The sequence below is a fragment of the Typopeltis vanoorti genome, chromosome 15 (assembly GCF_054136105.1).
Source record: "Typopeltis vanoorti isolate ZY-2024b chromosome 15, IOZ_Tvanoo_1.0, whole genome shotgun sequence".
Lineage (NCBI taxonomy): Eukaryota > Metazoa > Arthropoda > Arachnida > Uropygi > Thelyphonidae > Typopeltis > Typopeltis vanoorti.
The window spans coordinates 42,233,016-42,259,950 of record NC_143563.1 but is presented as its reverse complement, the minus strand read 5'-3'; the positions used below and the strand labels follow the sequence as shown (position 1 = coordinate 42,259,950).

The 26,935-nt window shown below is 36.1% G+C and overlaps 1 protein-coding gene across 3 annotated transcripts in view; it reads right to left on the bottom strand.

The window, feature by feature from the left end:
- The window catches only part of Arp5 (Actin-related protein 5), a 172,185-nt gene that overhangs the window by 60,749 nt on the left and 84,501 nt on the right, over positions 1–26,935 (bottom strand). For all 3 annotated transcript variants that reach the window (XM_090404574.1, XM_090404575.1, XM_090404576.1), the window contains exon 10: positions 13,535–13,615. In XM_090404574.1, coding sequence (XP_090260700.1) covers positions 13,535–13,615 — 81 coding nt within the window. The remainder of the gene's footprint in view (positions 1–13,534; positions 13,616–26,935) is intronic.

The window sequence follows — 26,935 nt, the reverse complement described above, 5'->3', positions numbered from 1 at the left end:
GGGCGAAGTAGACCCAAAAACCTCCCATAATGGGAGAGGTCTTTACCCAACAGTGACGAATATGTAGGCTTATAAAAAAAAATCTTGTATCTTGAGTCCTTTCTTTCACTGCAGTCTATTATAAGCAAATAAGCAGTTAGCCCTCAGTAACTAAAAATTCTCTTTTCCTCCTCTTATATCCTTGCTTCTCTCTCTCTCCAATCTAAATCCCCATAGCTAAAATCACTCATAATGATAGTCATCCTTGTATCTTTTCTGTGTAGTTCCCAGTCATTTAGCAGTCCTTTGGTTTATATTAATCTCTATCTCACACCAAAAACCCATTGCTTTCATCACTATTTGAGATTTCTACTCTGGCTGGATTACTTTAACTACCATTATTAGCAATGTTCTGCCACTCCACTTGCCTATTGTGTCTGTCATCCTGGAATACATTTCCACTGCCAAGAATACATCCCCTTTATTCCTGTCCACTTGGCTGATGGTTATTCAAGTAAGTCTTAAAACATAAGTTCAAATCAACAGCTCGAGCTGATTTCTCAACCAAATTTCCTATTCAAATACTGCAGTCCTAGGGCCATCCTACCATGCTATCCATTCTCCCTCTCTTTCTTTGTCATTACAATCAAAATTTAGGTCTCAGCTTAGTGTACAAGTCCAAGTCCCTGTGCAATTATCCAAGTTTAAGTAAGCAAACAAACTTTGTTTGCTTACACGTGGATACATGATCAAACCAAGAATATAATTTCTTGGCATTTTTAATTTATAGCATAACGAAGTGGAAAAACTTTCAATATAGTACATTCTGTACTGTGGGCAGGCTAGGAATATTTTTTTTTAAATCAATTTTATATATTTTTTGTGTTTTTCATTTATTTTTATATAGTCCAAAAACCCTGCTCTAGAGACCAAACATGGAACTTTTTTAAGCCACTTCAGACACCTCCACTAAGCAAGGCAGTGGTCTCACACTGCAATGACATTCATCTCCCACCTAAAGACAATCACAAAAATCCATGCTCATGGCAGGATTCAAACCTGGCCTGTTGGTTGGAGAACAGGTATGCTAACCAGGCTGGCAACATCTGCAGCAAACTACATTCCAAGCATATGAGAAAAAATAGAGGACATTTTTGTCCTCCATATTATTATTATTATTATTACATAACAATGTAATAATAATAATAATAATAAGTCTAGCCCTCCAGGGAGTCCAAAGACTCATCGAGGGAGGGCACCTGCTCTACAGCTCTCCGTCTCATCTTGTATCTTTTATCTTGTATCAATTAACATATTATCATCAGATAATATGTTAAAAAAACTATTTTACAAAATTTTCCCAATGGTGTCTCCACACCCTGACATGGTGGGTGGGCACTGCCATTCATCTCATGTCTGGAATGAACTTCAATGCAAGTCTCAACAACAATATGATGCACACGTGCATGTCAACATAAATCTTGACTCATTCGTTGCAGAAAATGATTTTTAATTTTAAGAATTTCATGTTCCCTTACACACGAAGTTTTATTTTGTATAACACATTTAATAAGATTCAGATCACTTTATAACATATTTTGTTTTTGTAAAAATCAGTGGCAGCCAGTGAAAATTTTAAGTGGGGGTGCTGCATACAAGAAAAATAAATCATTTTTTCCTAATCAGTAACCAATTTATTAATAAGTAAATTTACATATTAAAAAAATCGCTTTATTTTTTGATACCCCTCACTGTTAAAGACCCGGTGTATTTTTTATTTTTACTTATTCCTTCCTGACTAATAATAACATCTGGAGTCGGACAACCTTTTTTTTTATTTTTATTTCTATTTCTTTTTTAATGTAACAATAATTGAGAAAATATAATGCTTTTCATATTTTCATCAGTGACACTCATCATAATTCAGCCTTGTATCTAAAATAAGTAAATAATTTATGTTATTTTAAAAGAATAAAATAAGATTAACCAAAAATATTTCACCCTCACCACGAACACACATCAATAATAAAAGTTTCGTATCTCACAGAAATAAAGTACGCAAGCATACAATTTATCTGTAGCGACACTGCTCATTGAGCAGTGTCAGATTTGCTTGTTACGTGCAGTGACAAGTGCAAATAAATATCGGCAAGTCTAGACACTACTAGCTGAACGTGATAATTCCAACACTGCGTTAGATTGCAGTGCATTTGTTTCGTAATCTAAAGCAGGACTGTCCAACCTTAAGTAATCCAAGGGCTGCAATTTATCCAAGGGCCACATCACAATGTGTATCTAGTAATTTGGTGAACAGCGGCGACACAACTTCGACAGCTGAACAAATGAACAACACGAATCGTGTGCTCATGTTCCATGCTCCAGGCATTAATGCCTGGAGCATGATCACTGGAACAAAACAGTATAATAACGCTTCTTTGACACATTTGAAAAACATGGGTAATATACTGATGTAAAAACATTAAATAAAATTCCCAACATTGAGATTATCGATTAGTGATAGAATTAAAATATGTAATATGCAATCAATTCTAATTGTTATTTTATTTTTTCGCTTGTGAAAATCAAAACCCACAGGCAGGCTGCACAAAATCGCACCACGGACAGTGTTTTGGACAGCCCTCATCTAAACGTTAATCGAACAATTCCAATTATTAACTTATTCAATGTCGAAACATAAGCCGTAACCTTTAAAATGTTGTATTGCATTCATATAATGTTGTAAGCACTGTTATTATTTATAAACACAAACAAAATTTAATTTTTTTGTTTTTTCCTTAGGGGTGCTGCAGTGTCGCAGTGCTTATGTACAAGCCACCACTGGTAAAAATCTTTCACAACTGGTTCTAAAATTGCTTCAAGATTTAACAACTGGTTTGCATGAACTTGCTGCAGCTCACCATTGGTCAAAATCTGATACTGATCCAACAAAACTTGTATAATGATATTATAACTTCCTTTCTCTTACTCCATCTCCAAATATACTGAAAGACTTCTCATTATCTTCCTGCATTCCACCCACCTCTTTCTTTGGAACAATCTACTCCATGTTGTTTTTCCTAAAGTGCACAATCCCCATCTTTTTTTTTTTAGGAAACATATTATTAGTACGAGGGTTGTTTGAAAAGTTTGGTAAAAAAAATAAGTTAAACGTTAAAAAGGTGATTTTTTCCAAAACGTGTTTTTGGAAAAAATCACCTTTATTTCTCAACATAGTCTCCATTGAGGTCTACACATTTGGTCCAGCGAGTTTCCAATTTTTTCATCCCATCTAAAAAAGCAGGATTTGTCAAATTATGCAAAATAGTCATTGACAGCCTTGATGACATCCTCATTCGAAGAAAATTTTTTCCCACCGAGCCAAATTTTTAAGTTTGGGAACAAGAAGTCACATGGGGCCAAGTCCGGAGAATATGGTGGATGTGGAACGAATTCGAACCTCAATTCATGCAATTTTGCCATTGTGACAGCCGATGTGTGGGATGGTACATTGCTTTGATGAAAGAGTACTGTTTCGTCTGCCAATCTTGGCTTTTTTCTTCATTTCTCCTTTTAAACAGTCCAACAATGATGCATAATAGACTCCTGTTATTGTCTTACCCTTTCCCAAATAGTCTATCATAATAATTCCTTGGGAATCCCAAAAAACAGTGGGCATCACCTTCCCAGCTGACAAAACAGTCTTTGCTTTTTTCAGTGTTCTTTCACTGGGCATTGTCCACTTTTGACTTCTGGTTGGGCTCAGGTGTGTGTAGTGGTGGATCCAATCTTTGTCTAAAGTCACAAATTGATGCAAAAATTCCTGCAAATAGCAATTAAACATCGCCAAATGTGTTGAAATGTCTTTTTGCATGCATTTTTGATCGACAGTCAACAATCGAAGCACCCATCACGTACACAGCTTTTTCATGTGCAATTTTTGTACAGGATATTATACACCAGTTTAGTTGAGATGCCTACAATCTCAGCAATCTCACTCGGCAGTCTTCCATCATCCATAAAAATACCTTGGATTTTGTCAATCATTTCCTCCGTAGTGACCTCGGTCAGGTGTCCGGAGCATGCTTCATCTTCGATGAACTTATGACCACGTTTAAACTAATTTATCCAAATAAAACACACTCACTGGCTAAAGTTTTGCCAGGGGTCATGAAAAAGATGATATGTACTGACACTGGTAAGAATGAATTGTGTTGCCGTCTATTGGAAATTTATCAAACTTTTCAAACAACCCTCATAGATTACTTCTTTCTCCTTAATTAGCTGCCCATACATGACACTTCTGTATTATAAGTCTTGCGACCTTTCATGTGTGAAGTCATTTTTTTTTAAAAAAAAAAGAAAATTAAGTACCTTTTAATTACACCTATAATCTGCTGAGCTTTACTTGATGTCCTACCAATATGATTTCCAATCAACAAAAAATACTCAAATCCTTGTATTTATTAATGTTTCTAAAGCCTATCCATTCAACTTTCATTCATCTAATACTACTTTTTTTATCAAATCACAGATACTGTAATTGCATAGGATTTTAAAAAAGAACAGAGGTCATTCAAACAAGCACTGCCCCAACTTCACATCATCAACAAAGAGAGAGAAAGTTTACTCTTAATTTTGAATCATTTATGAAAATATTAAACAATAAAGGGTGGGTACCTTGCTTCTTTAACTACTTAGCTCTTTGAAGATTCCTTTCTAAACACCATTTTCTGTCTTTTCTCTGTCAATTGATTTCCTATTCATCTCAATAGGTGATCATCAATGTCTATTTGGTACATTTTAATAAGGAGGTTCTTATGTGGAATGTCATCAAAGGTTTTACGAAAATCCAAATAAATCATATCACAGTCATTTCCATCGTCTACTTCCCGTTTCATCCCAAACAGCAGCAATTCATTTTGTAACTAATCACTCCTTACCAAAACCATACTGCACTCTGCTCAATAAGTGATCCATATTAAGAATACTCTATAGATAATTCTGAATTAATTTTTCCATTACACTTCTATAACTTAATAAGATTCAATGTTTCATTCATGTCATGAATTACCCTTATGATGTGAAATAACCAGAGCAAATTTCCAGTTCAAAGTACTATTCCTTATTTCAGTGATTCAATGAAGATGATCTAATATAGGATGATTAACCCTAATATACATCCTCTGTCCATAAAGAAACCGAACTTTTCGAAAATAGAAGAAACTAGTAGCACCACCTGTTGTATCTTTTTGTTGTCGAAAGCGGCAACCTTCATTAGTGTTGTGTCAACTGTTTATGACATTTGTTTCATTAGAAGCCGAGTCATAGTGCTAAGAGTGACAGCATGTTTTGACGAACAGTCAGAAAATGAGTTTCAAACAGAGAGCTGCGATTGACTTTTGTGTTAAATTTGGTAAACGTTTTACTGAAACACATCAAATGTTTCAAAAAGCATATACGGTGATGAATACTTATCCCATACTCAAGTTTATGAGTGATTTAAGCAATTTGAAAGTGATTGAGAGACACTTGAGGACGACAAAAAGCCGGGCCGTCCAAAAACTGGAATGAGCGAAGTTAACATCCAAAAAGTGAGTGAGTTCATCAAAGAAAACCCGAAATTGTCCATGAGATTCACTGAAGATGAATTGGGTATTCCAAAATCAACCGTGCACAACATTTTGACCGAGAGTTTGGGCCTTCATAAATTGAATTCACGATTTGTTCTCCACAAGTTGACCGACGACCAAAAAAAAGGTATCGAAGTGAACACTGCAAGGACCGCATTAAAACTGCTCACAAGGACTCAAACTTCCTTGAAACGATCGTTACTGTTGCCAAAACATGGGGTTTTGAGTATGAGCCTGAAACAAAGCTCCAGAGTGATGAGGTGCTGAGTGGAGACCACCAGAAGAGGGGCATCTGAAAAAAAGTCGCTTGGAGAAGTCAAAAATAAAGACAATGCTGATTTGTTTCTACGATTCCAAGGGCATTATCCGCAAAGAATTCGTTCTACCTGGCCAAACAGTCAATGATGAGTTTTATCTCGAAGTTTTGAAGTGATTGATAGCAAGAATTCGTCACGCATGGCATGAATGTCGCGATACAGGCAGCTGGTCACTTTTGCACGACAATGCACCATCTCATCGTTTGAACATTGTAAGACAGTTTTTGAGAAAAAACCAAGTTTGTGTGTTGGATCACTCGCCATATTCACCTGATTTAGCACCTTGTGACTTCTTTCTCTTCCCCCGACTTTATTTGCTGATGAAAGGAAAGTGATACGACACCACTGAAACGTTCAAGTGGCAGTAACCACAACCCTCAACAGTATCCCAAAAACCAATATAACCAACTCATTTACCAAATTAATTTACCATGCCAAATGCTGTATCAAAGCTGAGGGAGATTATATTGATTGAAATAAATTATTTGAATAATTATAATTGGCCTGTGTTTTATTTTCTATCAAAAGTTTGGTTTCTTTTTGGACAGAGGGTGTATATCTGCTTACTACCAAAGGAGAAATATATTCCTGCTTTCAATATTACCAAATTGTCAAAGGATTTAGGATACCAATAATTTCCTTTTGTTCTTGTATTATTAATGAGAAATATTGACAGATTGATTTTAAAGAATGCTGATGGTAGGGAGGTAACTGAATCAGTTGAGATAGTTGAGTTACTGAGTGAGCACTTTGCAAAAGTATATCATCCAGGTGGTGACATTGCAGAAACGAATAAACCAGTAGATTATACGGGAATTGTGGTTAATGAAGTGGAGGTGAGTAGTCTATTGCATAACCTCAATGTCAATACATCTGTGGGATTGGATGGTATACCAGCTCGTGTTGTACGAGAAGCAGCTAAAGAATTGTCAGCACCCTTGACCATTTTGTTTAATTTGAGTCTCGGGTCTGGGTTAGTCCCGAGCGGGTGGAAAGAGGGGAAAATAGTTCCACTGCATAAAGGTGGTTCCAGGACTGCTGTTGTAAATTACCGACCGATTAGCATATCAGGAATCATTGTCAAGGTCTTAGAGAAATTAGTCAAGAAAAGAATACAGGATTGGATAGATGAAAATGGGATATTGTATGGGGGACAACATGGTTTTGTGAAGGGTAGATCATGCCTCAGTAACTTGCTCACGTTTTATAACACAGTGACGGCTGAACTGGATAGGGGTAATGGGTTTACAGTGATACTACTGGACCTTGCCAAGGCCTTTGATAGGATACCACATGGAACCCTAATCAGTAAACTGGAGCAGATGGGTATAGATATAGGGTTGGTGAGATGGATAAGAGGGTGGTTGAAGGAGAGATATCAAAGAGTGGTTTATTCAGGAGTGGAGTCTAAAAGACGTCTTGTGACTAGTGGAGTGCCACAGGGCTCTGTTCTTGGACCACTGCTTTTCAATTTGTTCATCAATGATATTGGAAAGAATCTGAGAGGAAGTGTTCACTTGTTTGCTGATGATGCAAAGTTGGGTAGAGCAATTGTGAGTGCACAAGATGTCAAAATTTTACAGGATGATTTGGATAGTTTGGAGGATTGGGCTAGGAAAAATGGATGTCAATTTAATGTGGCAAAGTGTAAGGTTATGCACTTTGGGGTGAAAAGAATAGCAGCAGTATATCGCATTGGTGGAATCATACTCCAGGAGATTGATGAGGCCAGGGATTTGGGAGTGTTGGTGGATAGGGAGTTAAAGTTTAGGGGGCACATTGCAAAAGTAACTAAAACAGCTCACCAAATCACTTGGCTTCTGAAAAATACTTTAACATGCAGAGACGAACAAGTTGTTGTTCCTCTGTATCGAGCCTTGATAAGACCCCATCTGGACTTCTGTGCCCAGCTATGGGCACCAGGGTTTCTTCGTGATGGGGAGGAAGTGGAGAGGGTCCAGAGACGAGTGACCAAGATGATAGCAGGTCTGTGGAATGAACCTTATGAGAATAGGTTGAAGATTTGTGGGTTGCAGAAATTGGACGATAGGCGAAGGAGGGGTGATATGATTGAGACATTCAAATTACTGAAGGGTTTTTATAAGATTGATCCAGAAGATATTTTTGAAAATATGACTGGTGGTGGGAGGACTAGGGGCCATGCATGGAAGCTGGGCAAGAGCGTGGTTGACAAGGGTGTTAGAGCTAGGTTCTTTACTTGGAGAGTGGTAAATGAGTGGAATAAGCTTCCAGAGTCTGTTGTGGGTGCTACGACTGTGAAAATGAGTTCAAGGCAAGGTATGATAGATACTGTGTGAATGTTGAATAGTTGTTCTTGACATGATGTTAGGGCCTCCCTCGATGAGTCTGTCGACTCCTTGGAGTTTCCCGGAACAATAATAATAATAAATAATAATATTTATTATTTTTCAATCAGTATTTCTTTTTTTAAATGTTTAGTGTTAAAATGTTTGTTTGTAAAATTCTTATTATATTCTTCTTGCAAGTCACAGCTGGATCATTCAAAATTGTTCTGGGGAGTTGGGGATTAGTTATGCTTGATTCACTTCTACTAACCATACCTTATTTTTTTACCTATCCATAAAAGTTCAGATTAATCTTCACATTCCTAGCTAGCTGTAATTCAAGTTTTGCTTTATAATATTTAATTAACCATCTAGTCAATACTAGTTATTACTTCTAGAATAAGTAATTTATCTGAACAATACTTTTTTCCATAGTCTTATATTGCACTTCATTGGGAACTTAATTATTCATCCAGCTGATTCCAGATTCCTTAAGAAATTTACTATTGGGGATAAACTTAAACATCAAATTATGCAGGAAACCGCACTTAACTGTTACCCATAACATCCATTAACCAATATTTCCTAGTTATGGTTGACTCTCACCGTAGTCAACTTGTAAGGACCATAGAAGGGCTTGTTATGTTTTAACAAGTTTGCTACAGTGAATTTCCTTTAGCATAGTCTTATGTCTAAGTGACTTCATTCGTGACTTTTCAGTAGTTTCGTATAGTACAGTGACCAGTTTTTTGTAATGGTGTTTGTTACAGTGAGAGTCAACAGTAATACTTCTTAATTCTCTTACCCTTGAAGTAATTTTTTTTTAAATTCTACCCTTAATGTTTTCTAATTATCATTTCTCTCCTTAATCCCTTTCAAAGTCAAATAATCACTATCACAAATCTCTCATTAATGATACTTTACTTTCTACTATATTAACACACTTGCACCCACAACTATACAGACTCCAACTTAATATGTGCCATAGTATCATGAAATGGCACAAATTCTCTTAACAAACAGGAAGAGAATTTATTAGCAGCTTCGGAACCTAAATCTTCCTTAAGCAATAATATGTACCTTCCTCTTTTACCTATTTAGTCTCTTCTGACAACATTATAATAACCATTATGCACTTCAATATCAAAAATATCATTTCTAAGTGAAGACTCAAAAAAACTCAACAATATGCAATTTTTCTAGTTAATTTTTAATTTTTCTGGTTAATAATTTAAATCACATTAACTTATTCCTCAAGCTTCATAGTTCATAACTAATTCCACAGAAAATAGTCAAATAACCATGACAATAAATTCTACCATTAATGATACTTTACTTTCTACTCAGCAGCATGCTTCCACTGACAACTATAGACTCCAACTTATTATGTGCTATAGTATCATGAAATGCACATTTTTATGGCATAAATTCTCTTTAACAAACAGGAAGAGAATTTATTAGCAGCTTCAGAACCTACATCTTCCTAATAGGCAATAATATGTGCCCTCCTCTTAAACCTATTTAGTCTCTTCTGACAACAATATAATTACCATTATGCATTTCAACATCAAAAATATCATTTCTAAGTGCAGATTCAAAAAACTCAACAATACGCAACTTTTCTAGTCAATTTTAATTTTCCTGGTTAAGAATTTAAATCATATCAACTTATTCTTCAAGCTTCATAAATTAGTATATAAGAATGTAATACCATACCACTCACAGTACATTTTATTGTCAACTTTCCCCTATAGCATTAACATGGATATTCTACTATTTTCATTTGGAATACCTTTCACTCTTACATCTAAATGCTATAAATTTTCTTTGGGATAGTTTCAAAATCTGTAAAAAACATAAGCCTTATTATTATTATTATTATTATTAAGAGAGACTCCAGGGAGTCAGGGACTCATCGAGGGAGGCTACACACCAGCTGTCATACTCATTCTTGAATTCATTTACACTGCACACACAACAACCAATGGCAATCGATTCCAACCACACCCCACTCTATCAGAATAAAATCTAAATCTCACCATTTCCTTCCTGGCAGCATTCATTCTCAGCTGACAAGGATGCCATCTTTTCCTTTCCCCATCCTCCATAAAATGAAAAATTCCATCAATTGATATCCTGTATTGAACCTTTCAGAAGCTTGTAAGCCTCAATTATATCACCCCCTCTTTCTCCTGTTTGCTAGTGTCTGTAGTCTACAAGTTCTTGACCTGTCTTTGTAATCAGTATTCAACAATCCTGATATAATTTTTAACACTCTCCTTTGCACTCTCTCTCTCTCTCCACTGTATCAGAATCACAATGGAAACCAGACTTGTGCCCAATAGTCCAAGTGAGGTCTTATCAAGGCCTTGCAAAGAGGCAAAATGAAATTCTTATCTTCACATGCCAAAGTTCATTTCAGATTGCAATTATCTTTTGAGTTGTATTTGCTATCTCTGCTACGTGGTCCCTGAACTTCAACTTCCTATCTACTAACACTACAAGATCCCTAGCCTGATCAGTTTCCTCTAGCATAATCCCACCATTATAATACAACATTAGATATCTAATCACACCAAAGCGCATAACTTTACATTTACTGACATCCATTTTCCCAATCCTACAATTGCAGCTTATTCAAATCATTCTGCAAGTACTGCATATCAGCTGCATTCCTGATTACCCTACCTATCTTTGCATATCAGCAAATAGCTGTATGTTACTTGTCAAATCCTTCCCAATATCATTAATGTACAGATTGAATAACAGTGGACCAAGGACTGATCCTTGTGGTACACCACAAGGATCAGTCCTTGTATACTCCTGTATACAATGTCCATCAGCCATCCTCTTATCCACGATAATATTTTAGATAATATTTTATAATCTAATCCCATATTTTCCAATTCTCCAATAGTCTTCCATGCTGTATTCTGTCAAGAGCCTTAGCAAAATCCAAAGTATAATGGTGTATCTGTTCCCCTTGTCTAGCTCAATTGGTAACATTATTGTAGAATGTGAGCAAGGTTGCTAAAACATGATCTTTCCTTAGACCCATGCTGTTCATTGCAAAGTAGAGATTCTCTACCAACCCATTTCTGAATGTGAGCTCTAACCACCTTTTCCAAAATCTTCACCATCACCCCTGAAATACTAATTGGTTGATAGTTCAGCATTGATGTCTTTGCACTATCCTTGTGCAATGGAATTACCATACATTCTTTTCACTCCTGCAGAATCTTCCTTGTTTTGAGGCTTAAATTATATAGCCTGGTCAAAGGAATAGCCAGTTCAACTGAACACTCTTTTAGCTGAACACTGGATTTCATAGCTTTACTCAACTTGTTGGATCTCCAGAGAGTTGAGAAAATACAAATCATTTTAATCAACAAAGCAATCTCTAAATTAATAAAGTCACAGCTGTGTGCAATACATAGCCTAATCTTACAGTTAACTGTCATTGCTCTGAACATGGATTCCTCATTGTCATATCTGGCATTATATATTAATAAAATAAAATAATGAACTCCTTTATAATAAACAGAATAAAAATTAAATTATTCCTTATGTATGTATACATTATTACGTTACCGTTCTTGTATTATCAACTTTCTTGTTTGGTCAATGCCATATACCTGCTTTCCTAAACACGCTTATTGAAAGAAGACCCAAGTATCAGAGGAGGGCAAATATGTAGAAATGCAACTGACTATACACAGCTGACAAGATTTGGCTCTAATCAGTTAATGTTAAAGTGAACCTGTTTTTTTTGGAATGAAAAATTTGTCCTCTCCATATGAAACTAGTTAACTCAACTTCAGCTGAAAGCCCTCATAAAGGTTCTTCACTTCTTAGATGAGATTCAAATTCAGATCTTTACAATCGAAGGGCATCATTCATACCAAACGAACTTTGAAGGTTCATTTCGTATGAATTAATGGTATGGTAAGCACTGCCTTTCAAGGAGAAAGGCAGTGCCTATAGGATCTTAGTATTCTGATGCCATACAACATACTACAGAGAGACTGTGAAGAAAAGAATAAAAAAAATCATCAGATTACATGGACAAATGCTCCTTAACCATCAATGCCAACCAGAGGATGTATAACTGCTGAATGTGATCAGCATCTGTTCAGAAGAGAATCATGCTTGTTAGTGAGCAACTGCCACAACATCATGACAGCATTATTGGAAAACACGTTTCTGTGGGAACCGGTATTGAGACCACATTTTAAGATAAATAACGAGTTAAATAAAAAATAAACAATTATAACCCTACAAGTTTCATCAGTCATCAGACTTAGATCGTCAGAGATACTAGCAAAACGTTATACACAACAAAAGACTAGAAACAATTAATTACACATATTAGATGTTATTAGAACTGCACAACTGATACATACACATAAGTAACCAGAATAAAAACATTAAATTCATTATTGTATGCATGTTGTAACACTGCTAGCTGTTGCTGTCATGTTCTGTGGCATTGCATGTGGTATATTCTAGATCTGTAGCAGTTAGATTTTTAATGAAAGCAGACTAAACTTAGTGTAAGATTAAGCCTTGATTTTTGTTACATTATGTGGGGGATCCTAAGTATTTGGAAGGCTTCCTTGAACTTTCTTGTGAAACAATTATGATCAATATAAGGCATTTCTGTTTGTTACCTAACTACTTGATGGCCTGTTGTAATTGTGCGGGATGCCAAGCCTGATTTATGCTGTCTTCTTTTTTCAACGTCTTTTACGTGTTCAGATATGCAGATCTTCCTGTCTGGCCTACATAACAAATGCTACAAGAGCAATGAATCTCATAAACACTTGGTTTTTTTTCATGGAATGATGTGAAGGTTTGGTGGATGTAAAAAGTTTTGCTAGTATTCCTGACAATGTAAGTCTGATGACTTATGAAACTTGTAGGGTTATAACTGTTTATTTTTTTTTATTATTAAACTCGCTATTTACCTTAAAATGTCATCTCAATACCGTAAACTTTCCACAGATATCATTATTTATTTATAATTACAATTTTGGGCACTACAATAAAAATCTAAAGATATCTTTCCATTCTGGTCATTAATTTTTTTTTTTTCCCCACAACAGTGAAATTAAAAAGAATCTCCTTGCACATTTTTAGCTATATGAAAAGCGAGGCAGAATTAGTTATGAAATGCTTTAATTTTTTAATAATATTTTTAATTAATCATCAAATCATTTATTACAAAAATAAGTCAAAATCAAAACATAATTTTTTGAATTTTGTAATAGAATTTGTGAAAAATAAGACTTCAATACTTAACAGCAGCAGTTTCTTCGTCTTCATCCTCTACTATCTCCTGTAAACTAATGAGCTGTTGAAGCCTATCATCATCCTCTTCAAGCTATAGATAAACTTACATTCAATAGAGCAACAGACACACGCCTACTAAAATATTTTAAAATGGATGATAAAACAAATAAATATGTACATAATCCAAGAATCATATAAACAAAAATGGTGTTGAGCTTACAACACTTTTTACAGAGATTTCAATTAGGTCTAAGTTAATAAATTATGGAAGTAACAGAAATTTCTCTGAGAAACCTCACTCCATTCCCAAACAGACAAAAAAAGAGAGAGAGGAAGAGAAATATACTGATGCCTGCATAGGATCATTAATCTAATCAATTTACACAAATCATTTATCACAACATGATATACACTCTCACAAATGTTTCTAATAGTGACAGATTTTTGCATAATATAGAAGCATATGATTTCACATTATCTAGGAAAGATAATAATCCTTGTAATTCCTTTTAATGATCTAGAAATCTTGCTCCAGAGAGCAAACATGGAACATTTTGAAGTCTCCAATAAGTAACAGTGTGGTGGCCTCATATCAGTTTAGATCTATATATCTCCAAATGGCAAAAATATCATCAACATAGCTGGTACAAAATGGATGGATAAATATTTCTTCTTCCAAATGATTCAGATAATGTCCATAACAGTTGCTTCAATTTGTTTATAGAGTTTACTCTTCTAAGTAAAGTAATGATGAACTAAAATAACTTTAACATAACTCTAACTCTAAAAACATCTTCATGAAAGTCATGGGATAAAAAATATTCAGTTCTGATAGAACTATGTTCACAAAAAAGAGAGGTAATATTAAACTTACCAAGGTATCAGAAGGATTATAGTTTTAAACATTTTTAAAAATAATTATTAAATATTTAGGATATTGTTAACATATGATCTTGAGTGGTCTGTAAAAGGGCATGTTGAAAGTTTTTTTTTTCACTTGGTTAGACTATAATAAATTTAGTTTAATCCTTTATCCAAGTGTAAGCAAACAAAGTTTGCGCCTGAAGTATCTTCAGGACTGAGGCAACTCGTAGTAAAGGTGGACCAAGCTCTTATCATTCCTTGTCTCAGTATCTCCCATTATGCAAAGCACATCTCCTTGTGGACATGTATAATGCTACGCATTAAGGGAAGGGCCACTATCCAGAACGGTTTCAACCTTTATTAAGGTCTCGTCGGTGGGAGCCAGATCCAGAAGTGGTGATACTAAGGCAGAGCAATGGAGAAGTCATATTTACCTATACAGTCTGGGTAGTGGCCCTTCCCTTAATGCATAGCATTATACAAGTCCACAAGGAGATGTGCTTTGCATTATGGGAGATACCGAGACAAGGATTGATGAGAGCTTGGTCCACCTTTACCACGAGTTGCCTCAGTCCTGAAGATACTTCAGGCACAAACTTTGTTTGCTTACACTTGGATAAAGGATTAAACTAAATTTATTATTGTAAAAGGACATATTTGTTGTTATGTAGATTACAAGATTTTTGCAATTCTGTAAGTTAGATTACGAAAAGAATTAACTACTGACCTTGGACAATCTGTTTATGACATTTCCATAAGCCAAGATCACAGTAGTTACTGCATGGCATGTCCTTAGTTTTACAACAATTAATTTTTGAATGAGTTTGTTAAGCTGAATGTTGGTGAATCCCTAGTGATGACCAAGCACCACAATCTTGAAGATTACTTCAGCTTTAGACATTACTGCATTTCAGTTGTCATTCAAAGATATTCTTTTATTTCTGAAAGACAACTGAAATGTAGTTATCTTTCTAAGAAGAAAATCCCTGTCATCTCTGAACTCAGTTTCAGCAACAAAGTGACTAATGTTCCATTCAGTGTTGTGAAATTTTCCCAAAGTTAAAATTAGGAAAATTTTTAGGGTTGATAACAAATGCATGTGCCCTTGAAAGTACATAAATTCAAAGAACTTGAGAAATTAATAACCAATTTACAGTAGATAGTTTAGGCATACTAGAAATCCTTTTATGGAGAATATGATCATATTTCTGAGTAATATTTTGATTCCTGAAGTTTTGTTTTTCAAATATGGATATTCTTCTTAGTTAATCTTCCCATGAGGACTTGTGAACCAATGTATTAATTATTATTATTATTATTATTATGCAATGCCTCCGGGGAGTACAAAGACTCATTGAGGGAGGATACCTACTCTACATCTCTCTATCTCCACCAACTACAATCAAACCGCACCTACACCAACGCCATCTACTGCCCATCACCACCACTAGTATTTCCACAGACAATCACAAACATCCACGCCAATAGCAGGATTCGAACCCACAGCCTTTTGGCTGGAGAACAGCTATACTAACTGCTCGGCCAACCAGGCCAGCAAACTGTCTCCACATGTTTCTGTCTTCTGTCAATCTCAATGCAGCATCCAACCTTAGTTCAATTAGAGCAGGGATTTAATCTAGCCATATCCCACAGCAGGGTTTTTCAATGTTCTCTCCCTCTCTTCTTGAGATGTGTCCGAAATTATTATTATTAATCTCTAGAGCGGCGCTTGCCAAACTATGGGCCGCGGCCCCCTTGGGGGCTGTAGGTTTTGTTGAGGGGGGCCGTGAAATAATGAAAACAAATTTAAAATGTTTTAAGACTAAGTAGATTTTTTTTTTATTTTAAAAGAAACGCCTTTAACTTTTATTATTTCTTTTTTGTTATTTTTTATATTTCATGGAAAAATTCACACACTGGTGTTGGTTCACAAACTTTGCTTCCTACGTATTTTGACGCTTAATGAATATTAGTAAATATTGCTTATTCATATGTTTCATTTCAAAGCAGTGATTAATTGTATTTACTTTGAATGCTCTCCAGGGAAGCTCCAAATCTTCCTGTCTCTTTCATCATGCGTTCGTAATCAGAGACTGTTGATACTGACTTTATATACATATCAAAACTCATTTTATATTATCACTGTCATCCGAGCTAGTTTTCTGTTACCAATAAGAGTTTCGCATATACTTCACACATGAAAAAAAGCTTAAACAAGTTCATGTGGGGAGATAGTAACTCGCTTGCAGTGGTAAACAACACGCCCTCCCTAAACAGAACACTATACTACAGAGGCAATAAAAACAAGTACTTTTATTATGCCAGTGAATAACGTATGAGGAGTCTGTGTAATATATAAGTTATATAAGTATAAGGATAGTTAATATAAGGCATCAAGGTAGGGATGGGGCTAATGGGGGTCTTAAATTCATGTACACTAATACTAGGAGTATTAGGAACAAGAAGGAAGAGTTTTTGGCCATGGTTGGCACTTCCAGACCACAGGTTATAGGTATTAGTGAAACATGGCTGACTGTAGATGATATAACTAGTGGGATTGAATGTGATGGGTATAGTGTGTTCAGGAATGACAGTGAGAATAAAATGGGGGGAGGAGTATTGTTGATGATAGCTGATGAGCTCCAGCCAAGGATATAGAAGTTGAATTGCAGGATAGAGAAAAGAGCACATTTGAGGCCATTTGGTGTGAGATTGTGGCTAGCAGAACTAAATATACAATTGGGTGCTGCTATAGACCAGGTGATGGAAAAGATGGTGGTGACAGTATGCACAAGCAAATAGAAGAAATGGGTGGAAGGAGGGTGATTATTATGGGAGATTTCAACTATGGTCGCATTGATTGGAGTGAGGAGAGGACACACGGGAGGAAGGAACTGGATTTTATGCGGTTATTAAGGGATAACTATCTGCGACATTATGTAATGGAAAATACTAGGGGTCAGAGAGTGCTTGTGCTTGACCTAGTAATTACATCTGAGGATTTGGCTGTAACAAATATGACCACATTGCCACCAATCGGTGAGAGTGATCATAGGGTCTTAACTTGGGAGGTGGCTAAAGGTGTAGAATTTTCAATTAAGACAGGGTACATGTGGAATTATTGGGCTGGAAAGTATGACAAGCTTAGGAGTTTGATTGGTTCAGTGCCATGGCATGTACAACTGCAAGGACTAGAAGTTGATAGTGCATGGGAGGTAGTTAAGAAGTGCTTGCATGAAGCAATGGCTGACTGTATACCTAGAGTCCGAATAATAAATCAAGTAGGGGTTAAATGGATGAATAACACCATTAAGCTTGAGTTGCAAAAAAAGAAACAACTATGGAGGGAATTTAAGGAGAAGGGTGACCGGCAGGCACATGAACGGTATAAAGCGCAGGCCAGAAGGGTGACGAGTGGTAAGAAAAGCAAAAAAGGATTACGAAAGAACATTGGCCATGCAGGCTAAAGAGAATCCTAAACAGTTTTTTAGATGTGTAGCAAGTAAAAGGAAAAATGTACATGGTAGATTGATTTTAAAGAATGCCGATGGTAGGGAGGTAACTGAATCAGTTGAGATACTTGAGTTACTGAGTGAGCACTTTGCAAAAGTATATCATCCAGGTGGTGACATTGCAGAAACGAATAAACCAGTAGATTATATGGGAATTGTGGTTAATGAAGTGGAGGTGAGTAGTCTATTGCATAACCTCAATGTCAATACATCTGTGGGATTGGATGGTATACCAGATCGTGTTGTACGAGAAGCAGCTCAAGAATTGTCAGTACCCTTGACCATTTTGTTTAATTTGAGTCTCGGGTCTGGGTTAGTCCCGAGCGGGTGGAAAGAGGGGAAAATAGTTCCACTGCATAAAGGTGGTTCCAAGACTGCTGTTGTAAATTACCGACCGATTAGCATATCAGGAATCATTGTCAAGGTCTTAGAGAAAATAGTCAAGAGGAAAATACAAGATTGGATAGAAGAAAATGGGATACTGTATCGGGGACAGCATGGTTTTGTGAAGGGTAGGTCATGCCTCAGAACTTGCTCACATATTATAACACAGTGACGGCTGAACTGGATAAGGGTAATGGGTTTACGGTGATTCTACTGGACCTTGCCAAGGCCTTTGACAGGATTCCACATGGAATTCTAATCAGTAAATTGCAGCATATGGGAATGGACATAGGGTTGGTGAGATGGATAGGAGGGTGGTTGACGGAGAGATATCAGAGAGTGGTTTACTCGGGAGTAGAGTCCACAAGACGGCCTGTGACTAGTGGTGTGCCACAAGGATCTGTTCTTGGACCACTGCTGTTTAATTTGTTCATAAATGATATAGGAAATGATCTGAGAGGAACAGTTCATTTGTTTGCGGATGATGCAAAGTTGGGTAGGGCAATAGTGAATGCAGATGACGTCAAAATTTTGCAGGATGATTTGGATAGATTGGAGGTCTGGGCTAAGGAGAATGGATGTCAGTTTAATGTGGCAAAATGTAAGGTTATGCATTTTGGGGTGAAAAGATTGGCGGCAGTTTACTGCATTGGTGGAACCGTGCTCCAGGAAATTGATGAGGCACGAGATTTAGGAGTGTTGGTAGATAAGGAATTGAAATTTAAGGGACACATTGCAAAAGTGACCAAAACAGCTCATCAAATCACTTGGTTGCTGAATACGTTGAGAAGCAGAGACAAGCAGGTTATTGTTCCTCTGTATCGAGCCTTGATAAGACCCCATCTAGACTACTGTGCTCAGATTTGGTCACCTAGGTTTCTTCTTGATGGGGAGGAGGTGGAGAGGATCCAGAGGCGAGTGACCAAGATGATAGCAGGTCTGTGGAATGAACCGTATGAGAACAGGTTGAGGATTTGTGGGTTGCAAAAATGGTTGATAGGCGGAGGAGGGGAGATATGATTGAGACATTCAAATTACTGAAGGGTTTCTATAAAATTAATTCAGAAGATATTTTTGAGAACAGGGCTGGTTGTGGGAGGACTAGGGGACATCCATTGAAACTGGGCAAAAGTGTGGTTAGTAAAGGTGTTAGAGCTGGGTTCTTTACTTTTAGAGTAGTGAATGAGTGGAATGCGCTCCCTGAGTCTGTGGTGGATGCTGTGACAGTGAATGAGTTTAAGGCGAGGTATGATAGATACTGTATGAATGTCAAATAGTTGTGATGAATATGATTTGGGGCCTCCCTCGATGAGTCCAATGACTCCCTGGAGTTGCCCATAATAATAGTAATAATAATAATAGTAATATTTCTCAACAAATAGTGCAATTAGAGACAATTGGATAAAAACACACCAATTAATGAATCACATGTCCCCTCATACAGAAACTATGCTATATAGACTGAAACAAAACCATATGTTGCATGGGCAAACAGAGTATCTAACTAAAAACTATTATTATTCATTAGATGTGTGTGAGTTCGATTTCGCAAGCAGCAATAAAATTCAACCGAATGTGTTAAAATTCTTAAGTGTTAAAACTAAGTAATATATACACACACACACACACACACATATATATATATATATATATATATATATAATGAATGTTATGGCAGTTTCACATATGGAATTCGGTCGAAGAGAGTTAGCATTTCAACTCAATTTTCAGCTATGCTTTTATCTTTCAGTTGCGCGATCTTTTGTTAATACCGCACCAATCATATGCACGTTTTAATAACCTGCCTTTGCTATCTGTTTCGCGTTAGGCTTAATTACCGTAAAGGGAGAGAAAATTCACAAAAGAGAAAAATGTTCCTGGTCCGGGAATTCCCTTATTCAGGTAATATTCACTAATTTCATGTTATCAGTCTGTGGTGTGCCAGTATCGGTAAGTGGTGATATTATTTGATCTATTCTACGTTAAAAAATTTAACCCTGAGATGGATAAGTGGCTGATAAAAAAATAAAAAAAAATTCCCGCAAACAATCAGAAGAAGCAGAAACAGACTGAAAAAAAGGACAGTATTTCATATTTTACCAGAACAGCCCGCATCGTCTTCAGAACCAAACGGTAAGAGGCAAAAAATGTAATATATGCATTTGATTTTTGCAATATTTGCTGTGTATGTTTTGTATTGAATATAAATACAATAAATATTATAATAATATATCTCTCTATTACGATTTTGTTCCGAGGGGGGGGCCGTGAAATATTTTAATTTTTGCAAAGGGGGCCCTGACATCCAGAAGTTTGGAAAGCACTGCTCTAGAGAGTCAAGACCTCATTGAGGGAGGCCATACATCACCTGCACCAGCTGTCATACCTTCTCTTAAACTCATTAACACCAGATGTACTCAACAGGCAAACTGCTTCACAATCTGATGGTTCTATGAAAAAAAATCTAGCTCTGACCCATTTCTTAACCACATGCAAACTTAACTTCCATGGATACCACCCCTTGTCCTCTTCCCCCTTTTCATATAATGAAATTTTATCAATCGATATTCTATAACACTCTCTTAAACATTTATACATCTCTATGATATCACCCTCTTTCTCATGTCTATTAGTCTGTAGCGCACATATTCTCAATCTATCTCCTAGTAATCTACATTCCATAATCCTGATATTGCCTTTGTAATTCTTCTTTGTACTCTTTCCACAGTTTTTATTATTTTTTATCCCTTTGGAACTCAGGACACCATATCTGCAAAAAGCAGTAAGTATGGTCATATCAAGGCTTTGTAAAGAGGCAAAATGACTTCCATATCTTTACATGTCAATGTTAATATCAATATCACAATTATCCTCTACACTTTATTTGCAATTTTTTGCTATATGACCCCTGAACTTCAAATTCCTTTCTACCATAACTCTAAGATATTTTAGCCACATCAGCTACTGCAAGTGTAATCCTGCCAATATAATATGCCAGTAGATATCTCATCACACCAAAAAGCATAACTTTACACTTACGAAAAGTGAATTGACAGCCATTATTGTTTGCTCACACTTCCAGCTTATTCAAATTACACTATACATCAGTAGCATCTCTGATTGCCCTACCTATCTTTGCATCATCAGCAAACAATTGAGGATTTTCTGTCAGGCCCTTTCCTATATCACTGATATACAGATTACACAATAGTGTCCAAGGCCTAATACCGGGGGCACACCACTTGTCACTTTAAATCTGGCAGATTCATGCCACCCACCTCCCATTCTACTTTTGGAAACCACTTATCCAAGCCAATAGTTTACATTCCAATCCCATCAAATGCCTCAGCAAAGTTCAACAATATCATAGTGTGTCCATTCCCCTTATCCAACTCAGCTGTAACATTATTATAAAATATGAGCAAATTATTCAGACATCACCCATTTCTGTATGTAGGATGTTACTAACTTCTCTAAATCTTCACAATCACTCCAGAGATACTGTTAAGTACATAAACTGTTACATGTCGTTTTGTGCTCTGAAGATGCTGGTATGAAATTCAACGGAATATAAACCAGTTAATAAACTTTTTTTTTTTTTTTAATAATTTAGTTTGTTTGGTGATGTAATACCGATAAAATTAGTTATGAATGTTAAGTCAATAGATAGAAACATCAGTCTTTGCGGCGCCCTTGTCCAATGAGATTATCATACATTCCTATGGGAACTTTCCTGAGCTAAGACTCAAATTATATAGCCACATTAAGGACCTAGCCAGTTCGGCTAAACATTCCTTTAGCATATGTGCTCATATCTCATCTGTCCCTATTGCCGAATTCTTATCCAGGTAATGCAACAGATCTAGAACCTCCTGCTCAAGCACCTCTATCTCTTCATCCAATGTAGTGGTTGCACTATGTTACATATACCAGGCTATTTCCAAGTGAGTCCTCATTACTTGGACTATTGCATTTGCTTCTGATACAAGAGTACCATTTGCATTCAGTAAAGTTATTTTTCAGCATTCATTCTTTCTTTTACTTATAAGCATAACAATAAAATTCTTTTGGGTTGTCTTCAGCCTGAATGGCCAATTTCATTTCATACTCCAACTTAGCTTTCTGTACAACACTAATAACTTTTCTGGACTGTGCTTTAAATCTTTTGTAACTCCTCTCACTCTTATTCTCATGATAATCCTTCAACATCATCTTCTTATTATGGATCTCTTACTTAATAAGACTGCACAACTATTTCACTCCCATCCTATCTGTTCTTCAAACTCGAGGAACACATTCAGATACCACATCATTTAAGCATTTTTTCATAGCTTCTAATGCACTGGAGATATCCTTCCCATCTAGTAACTGATACCATAGAACTATAGATGGTATTCTCCTGTTTTTTATAATTTCCAGATTTGTAGTTCAGCATGTCACCAGTCCTAATTGTAACATCCATATATTTGGCTATTTCCGAGTTTAGTATGACATGATCACTGTTACCAACATGTAACAAAACAGTCATATCCTTAGCTGAGACATATTCTGACACTAGGACCAAATCTAATACTCCCTGTCCTTGAGTAGCTTCTTTCACATGCTGCTTGTAAAAGTTGTCTCACAACAGCTCAATAATTTTATTCTCATCGTAAGTATTCTCTGCTATTCAGTCAATACTCAGATAATTTAAGTTACTCATAACAATTATGATGGGAGAGGGGGGGATGAAAAGTTCAGATTAACACCTAGGGCAAAAATGATATTAGAGCAACTCTTCTTATATATCCTAAAAGATAAAGTACAAATTATTACAATTTGATGAAACACAGGGGATTAAAGGGTTTTAAGATATGTTCTTTCTTGTGGTTGTATCAGTTGCTTTAATATAATTTTTGTTCTAGGTGTTATCAGAACTTTTCAGTCCACTCCTTGTACTTGTTTAGTACCCATGAGAGTAATTTGGTGATGCATTTCTTCATCCCACAACAAATGAACTGCCAGGTCTATAGCAATCCCCCCACACACACCATATATTTCACCCCGTTAAGCTTCACTTCACATCAGATAACTTCAAACTCACTACCACAGGGGGCACTGTTACCATTATTCAAACTGGACTCAACTCATCTGATATCATTAGCAGTACTCCTCCCTATCTCTTCTGTCATTCCTAAAAATACTATGCCCTTTATACTCAATTCCAGTTACTACATTAGTCTGAGAGCTAGGTTTCACTAATGTCAACAATTTTAGGCCACAATGTATTCACCAAAACAATAAACTCAACCACTTTGTTTCTAATGCTCCTCACATTTGTGTACAGACATAACGTTACTTCCTCACTTTTTCTGATATTTGAAATAATTGAGGATTCCTCTCTCTCCACCAAGTTGCAGAGACTCATTTCAAGATTCAATCGGTCTCCGATGCTCAGGTTGGTTCCTTTCTGTCCAAAGAACTCAAAGCATCCTTCTACAGTCCCACATTTCAAAAGCATTGATCTTCTTCTTAATTACTTTGTTTAGTATCCAAGACTCAGCCATAAAGAACCAAAGACCTGACCAGTCCGATCCTTGTGAGCTGAGTCACTGTCGATCTTTAGATTACAATTCATCTTCTTACTTCCTCCATGTGATTCCAATCAGAGCAATGAACCCAGCTAGATGGATTGATCAACTTTTTCTATTTTAGTGAACTGTTCTGAAGTTTGCATTGTAATTCCAATCAAGGATCATTGGCTTTGTTTTATTGATGTTAATTGAGTCCATATGTCAAGCTATGCCATTCTTTCCTGCAAGAAGTTCAATCATGTCATTTCTATTTTCTGTTATTAGTACTATGTCATCAGCATATTTTAAGTTGTTGATTTTTGAGCTGCTCATCAAGATGTCTCTGTTCCAATCTTCCAGAGATTTACTAATGATCTCCTCACACAGAGAAACTGAAGAATCTAGGAGATAGAATACAACCTTGCCTTACTCCTTTTTGTAGACAGAACTAATCTGATAGCATGCTATCAATTCTTACAGCTGTTTAGTTATTGTTATAAAATGGTATATGGATAACGATTCCTAATAATGAGATTTAAAACAAGAGAAGATATATGCCAATTTCATGATATCGATATTATTAGTAAGTTAATTTTTTTTGTTTTGCCATGTGACTGAGAACCAGAGAATAATTTGCCAAAGATAGTTTTATGTAAACCATTAATGAGTTACACTCTAAGCTTTTTTTTTTTTTTTATTAATGAAAACTTGGCATGCAATTTGCTCCATTGCAACACTACTCGAATAGTTTACCTAATTTATTGGTCTTCTCTGCAAAGTATTAAAATTTTAATCTGCAGAAAAAATGGCATTCACCATGACTATAATCCTAAGATGACTCAAAAATAACTGACATTTTCATTCATAATCCTCTTAATCACTCAAGCATATCAAGAATCCCGCATTTTTCATGGTTATTCATGGAGAACCTGTCATTCTCAATGAATAATTTAGACAAATGAAAGCAATGACAAAATGCTCTAATTTATCTAATCAGTTAACCATGACTGATCATCTTACAATGTATTAACAAATATATACCAAATTAAATTTTAAAATTTGTATACATACAGAAGCATTTAGTCAGGTTGCAGTTAAGCATATATTGAATTATTGTAAATCAGTGCAAATTATTGCAAATTAATAATAATTTGCACTGAATGGAAACATCTCCAAGAAAGTATTCAAAAATGTGTACTCTTTCTGAACACACACATCCATGACTCAAAGACAAACTGCCAAACAGTGTTGTGTTGGTTTTGGTACTGTTAATGCAATTTTAAAGAGGTTCAGGGAGACAGATACCTTTTCTCCTGACAGAAAAGGAAAATATGGACGATAAAGGAAAACTACACTTACTCAAGATCGTTTACTAGTTAGTAAAACCAAATGAATCCAAGATTGTCTATTATAGACTTAAATAGAGACTTGGCAGCTAGTGGGATTAATGTCTGACATGACAGTTTGTTGAAGATTGTTGGAAGCAGGGAAGATTGCTCACAGACAAAAAAAAGAAACTGTTGATGAAGGTTATTCAGAAAAAGAGGCTCCAGTGGGCAAAAGTGTTCAAAGATTGGACTGTTGAGAAGTGGAAGGAAGTCATATTCTCAGATGAGAGACATTTCTTTGTCCAAGGACAGCAAGTACCTATGTTCACAATCAGCAGCTGAGAAGACCTCTGCCTATCTTCAACAAGCTTGTAAACACCCAGCTAAAAAGATGTTCTGGGATTGTTTTACACACAAAGGTCCAGGATCACTTGTGCCTGTTGAGGATATAATGAAAAGTGATCAATATATAAAAATATTGCAGATGAGTTCTTTATCAGAAAGACAAAGAACTCATCTTCCAAGAGGATCTTGCTCTATGCACATTTCAAAAAAAGTGAGAGTTCATCAAAAATCACAACATCCAATTGCTTCAAATGATGGTACAACATGACAAAATTTCATGCTGGCTGTAGCGCTGCCCAGTTAAACAAGGCCCCCGCTGTTTTCACCAGGGAACCAAGGCGAACATCGAAAAGTCAGCTACTGGAACAAATCTGAAAGCACACCCCAACTCAACATCACCAGAGTTAAAGATCGGTACTATCAACATAATAAGCCTGAATGGCAAAGAAATGGAGCTAGCTGAGGAATTAGATAAGTACCAGATTGACATAATAGGGGTGACTGAAACAAAAAAGACAAAAACTGGTGAGATGTTTCTGAGCAATAAATACTAAATGTTATATTCAGGCAATGACAATCAAGGAAAAGGGGTAGCCATGGTATTCAACACAAAATATGAGGCTAATCTTCTAGAATGGCAGGCAGTCTCAAGTAGAGGGATGTGGGCAAATATGAGAATGGGGAACTAGACAATGAGACTTATTTGTGCCTATGGTCCCACAGAAGGTTCTACTAAGGTAGAAGTGGAGGAATTTTATGATGCTTTAGAAAAAGCAACTGACACAATGAAAAAGGAAAAGTTGGTCCTTGTTGGGGATCTGAATAGCAGAGTAGGAAATGATTGTCAGACATACAAAAATATATTGGGAAAATTTGGAGAAAAGAGCAAAGCTAATAATAATGGCAAATACCTGTTGGATTTCTGCTCAGGACATGGACTGGTTATTACTAACGCCATGTTCCAACATAAAAATGTGCACAAATTCGCATGGAGAGAAGAGGCAAGGAATAAGAAAAGTCTCATTGACTGTTGATAATGAAGTTTTCTCCCTGGTGCAGGACACCAGAGTGTACAGAGGATTTGAAATTGGAAGTGATCACTATTTAGTCTTGAGCAAGATAAAATTGAATTTCATACTGAAAAGAAGAACATGTAAGAAAGTTTTAAAGTGAATAAAAGTTGAGAAGCTCTCAGATGTGAACTGCAGACTAAAATACACAAAGATTATTGAAGAAAAAATGAAAGAGTTTGAGAACAGGAACCAAACCTTGGAGATTCAGTGGTAAGCCTTGAAGGAAACCCTGATTAATTCAGCCAGAGAGGCATGTGGTGAGGTTGTCTGCAAGGATAGAAAAATCAGAACTCTATGGTGGACACAAGAAGTTAAAGAGGCAGTGAAGGAAAAGAAGAAAGCATATCAAAAGT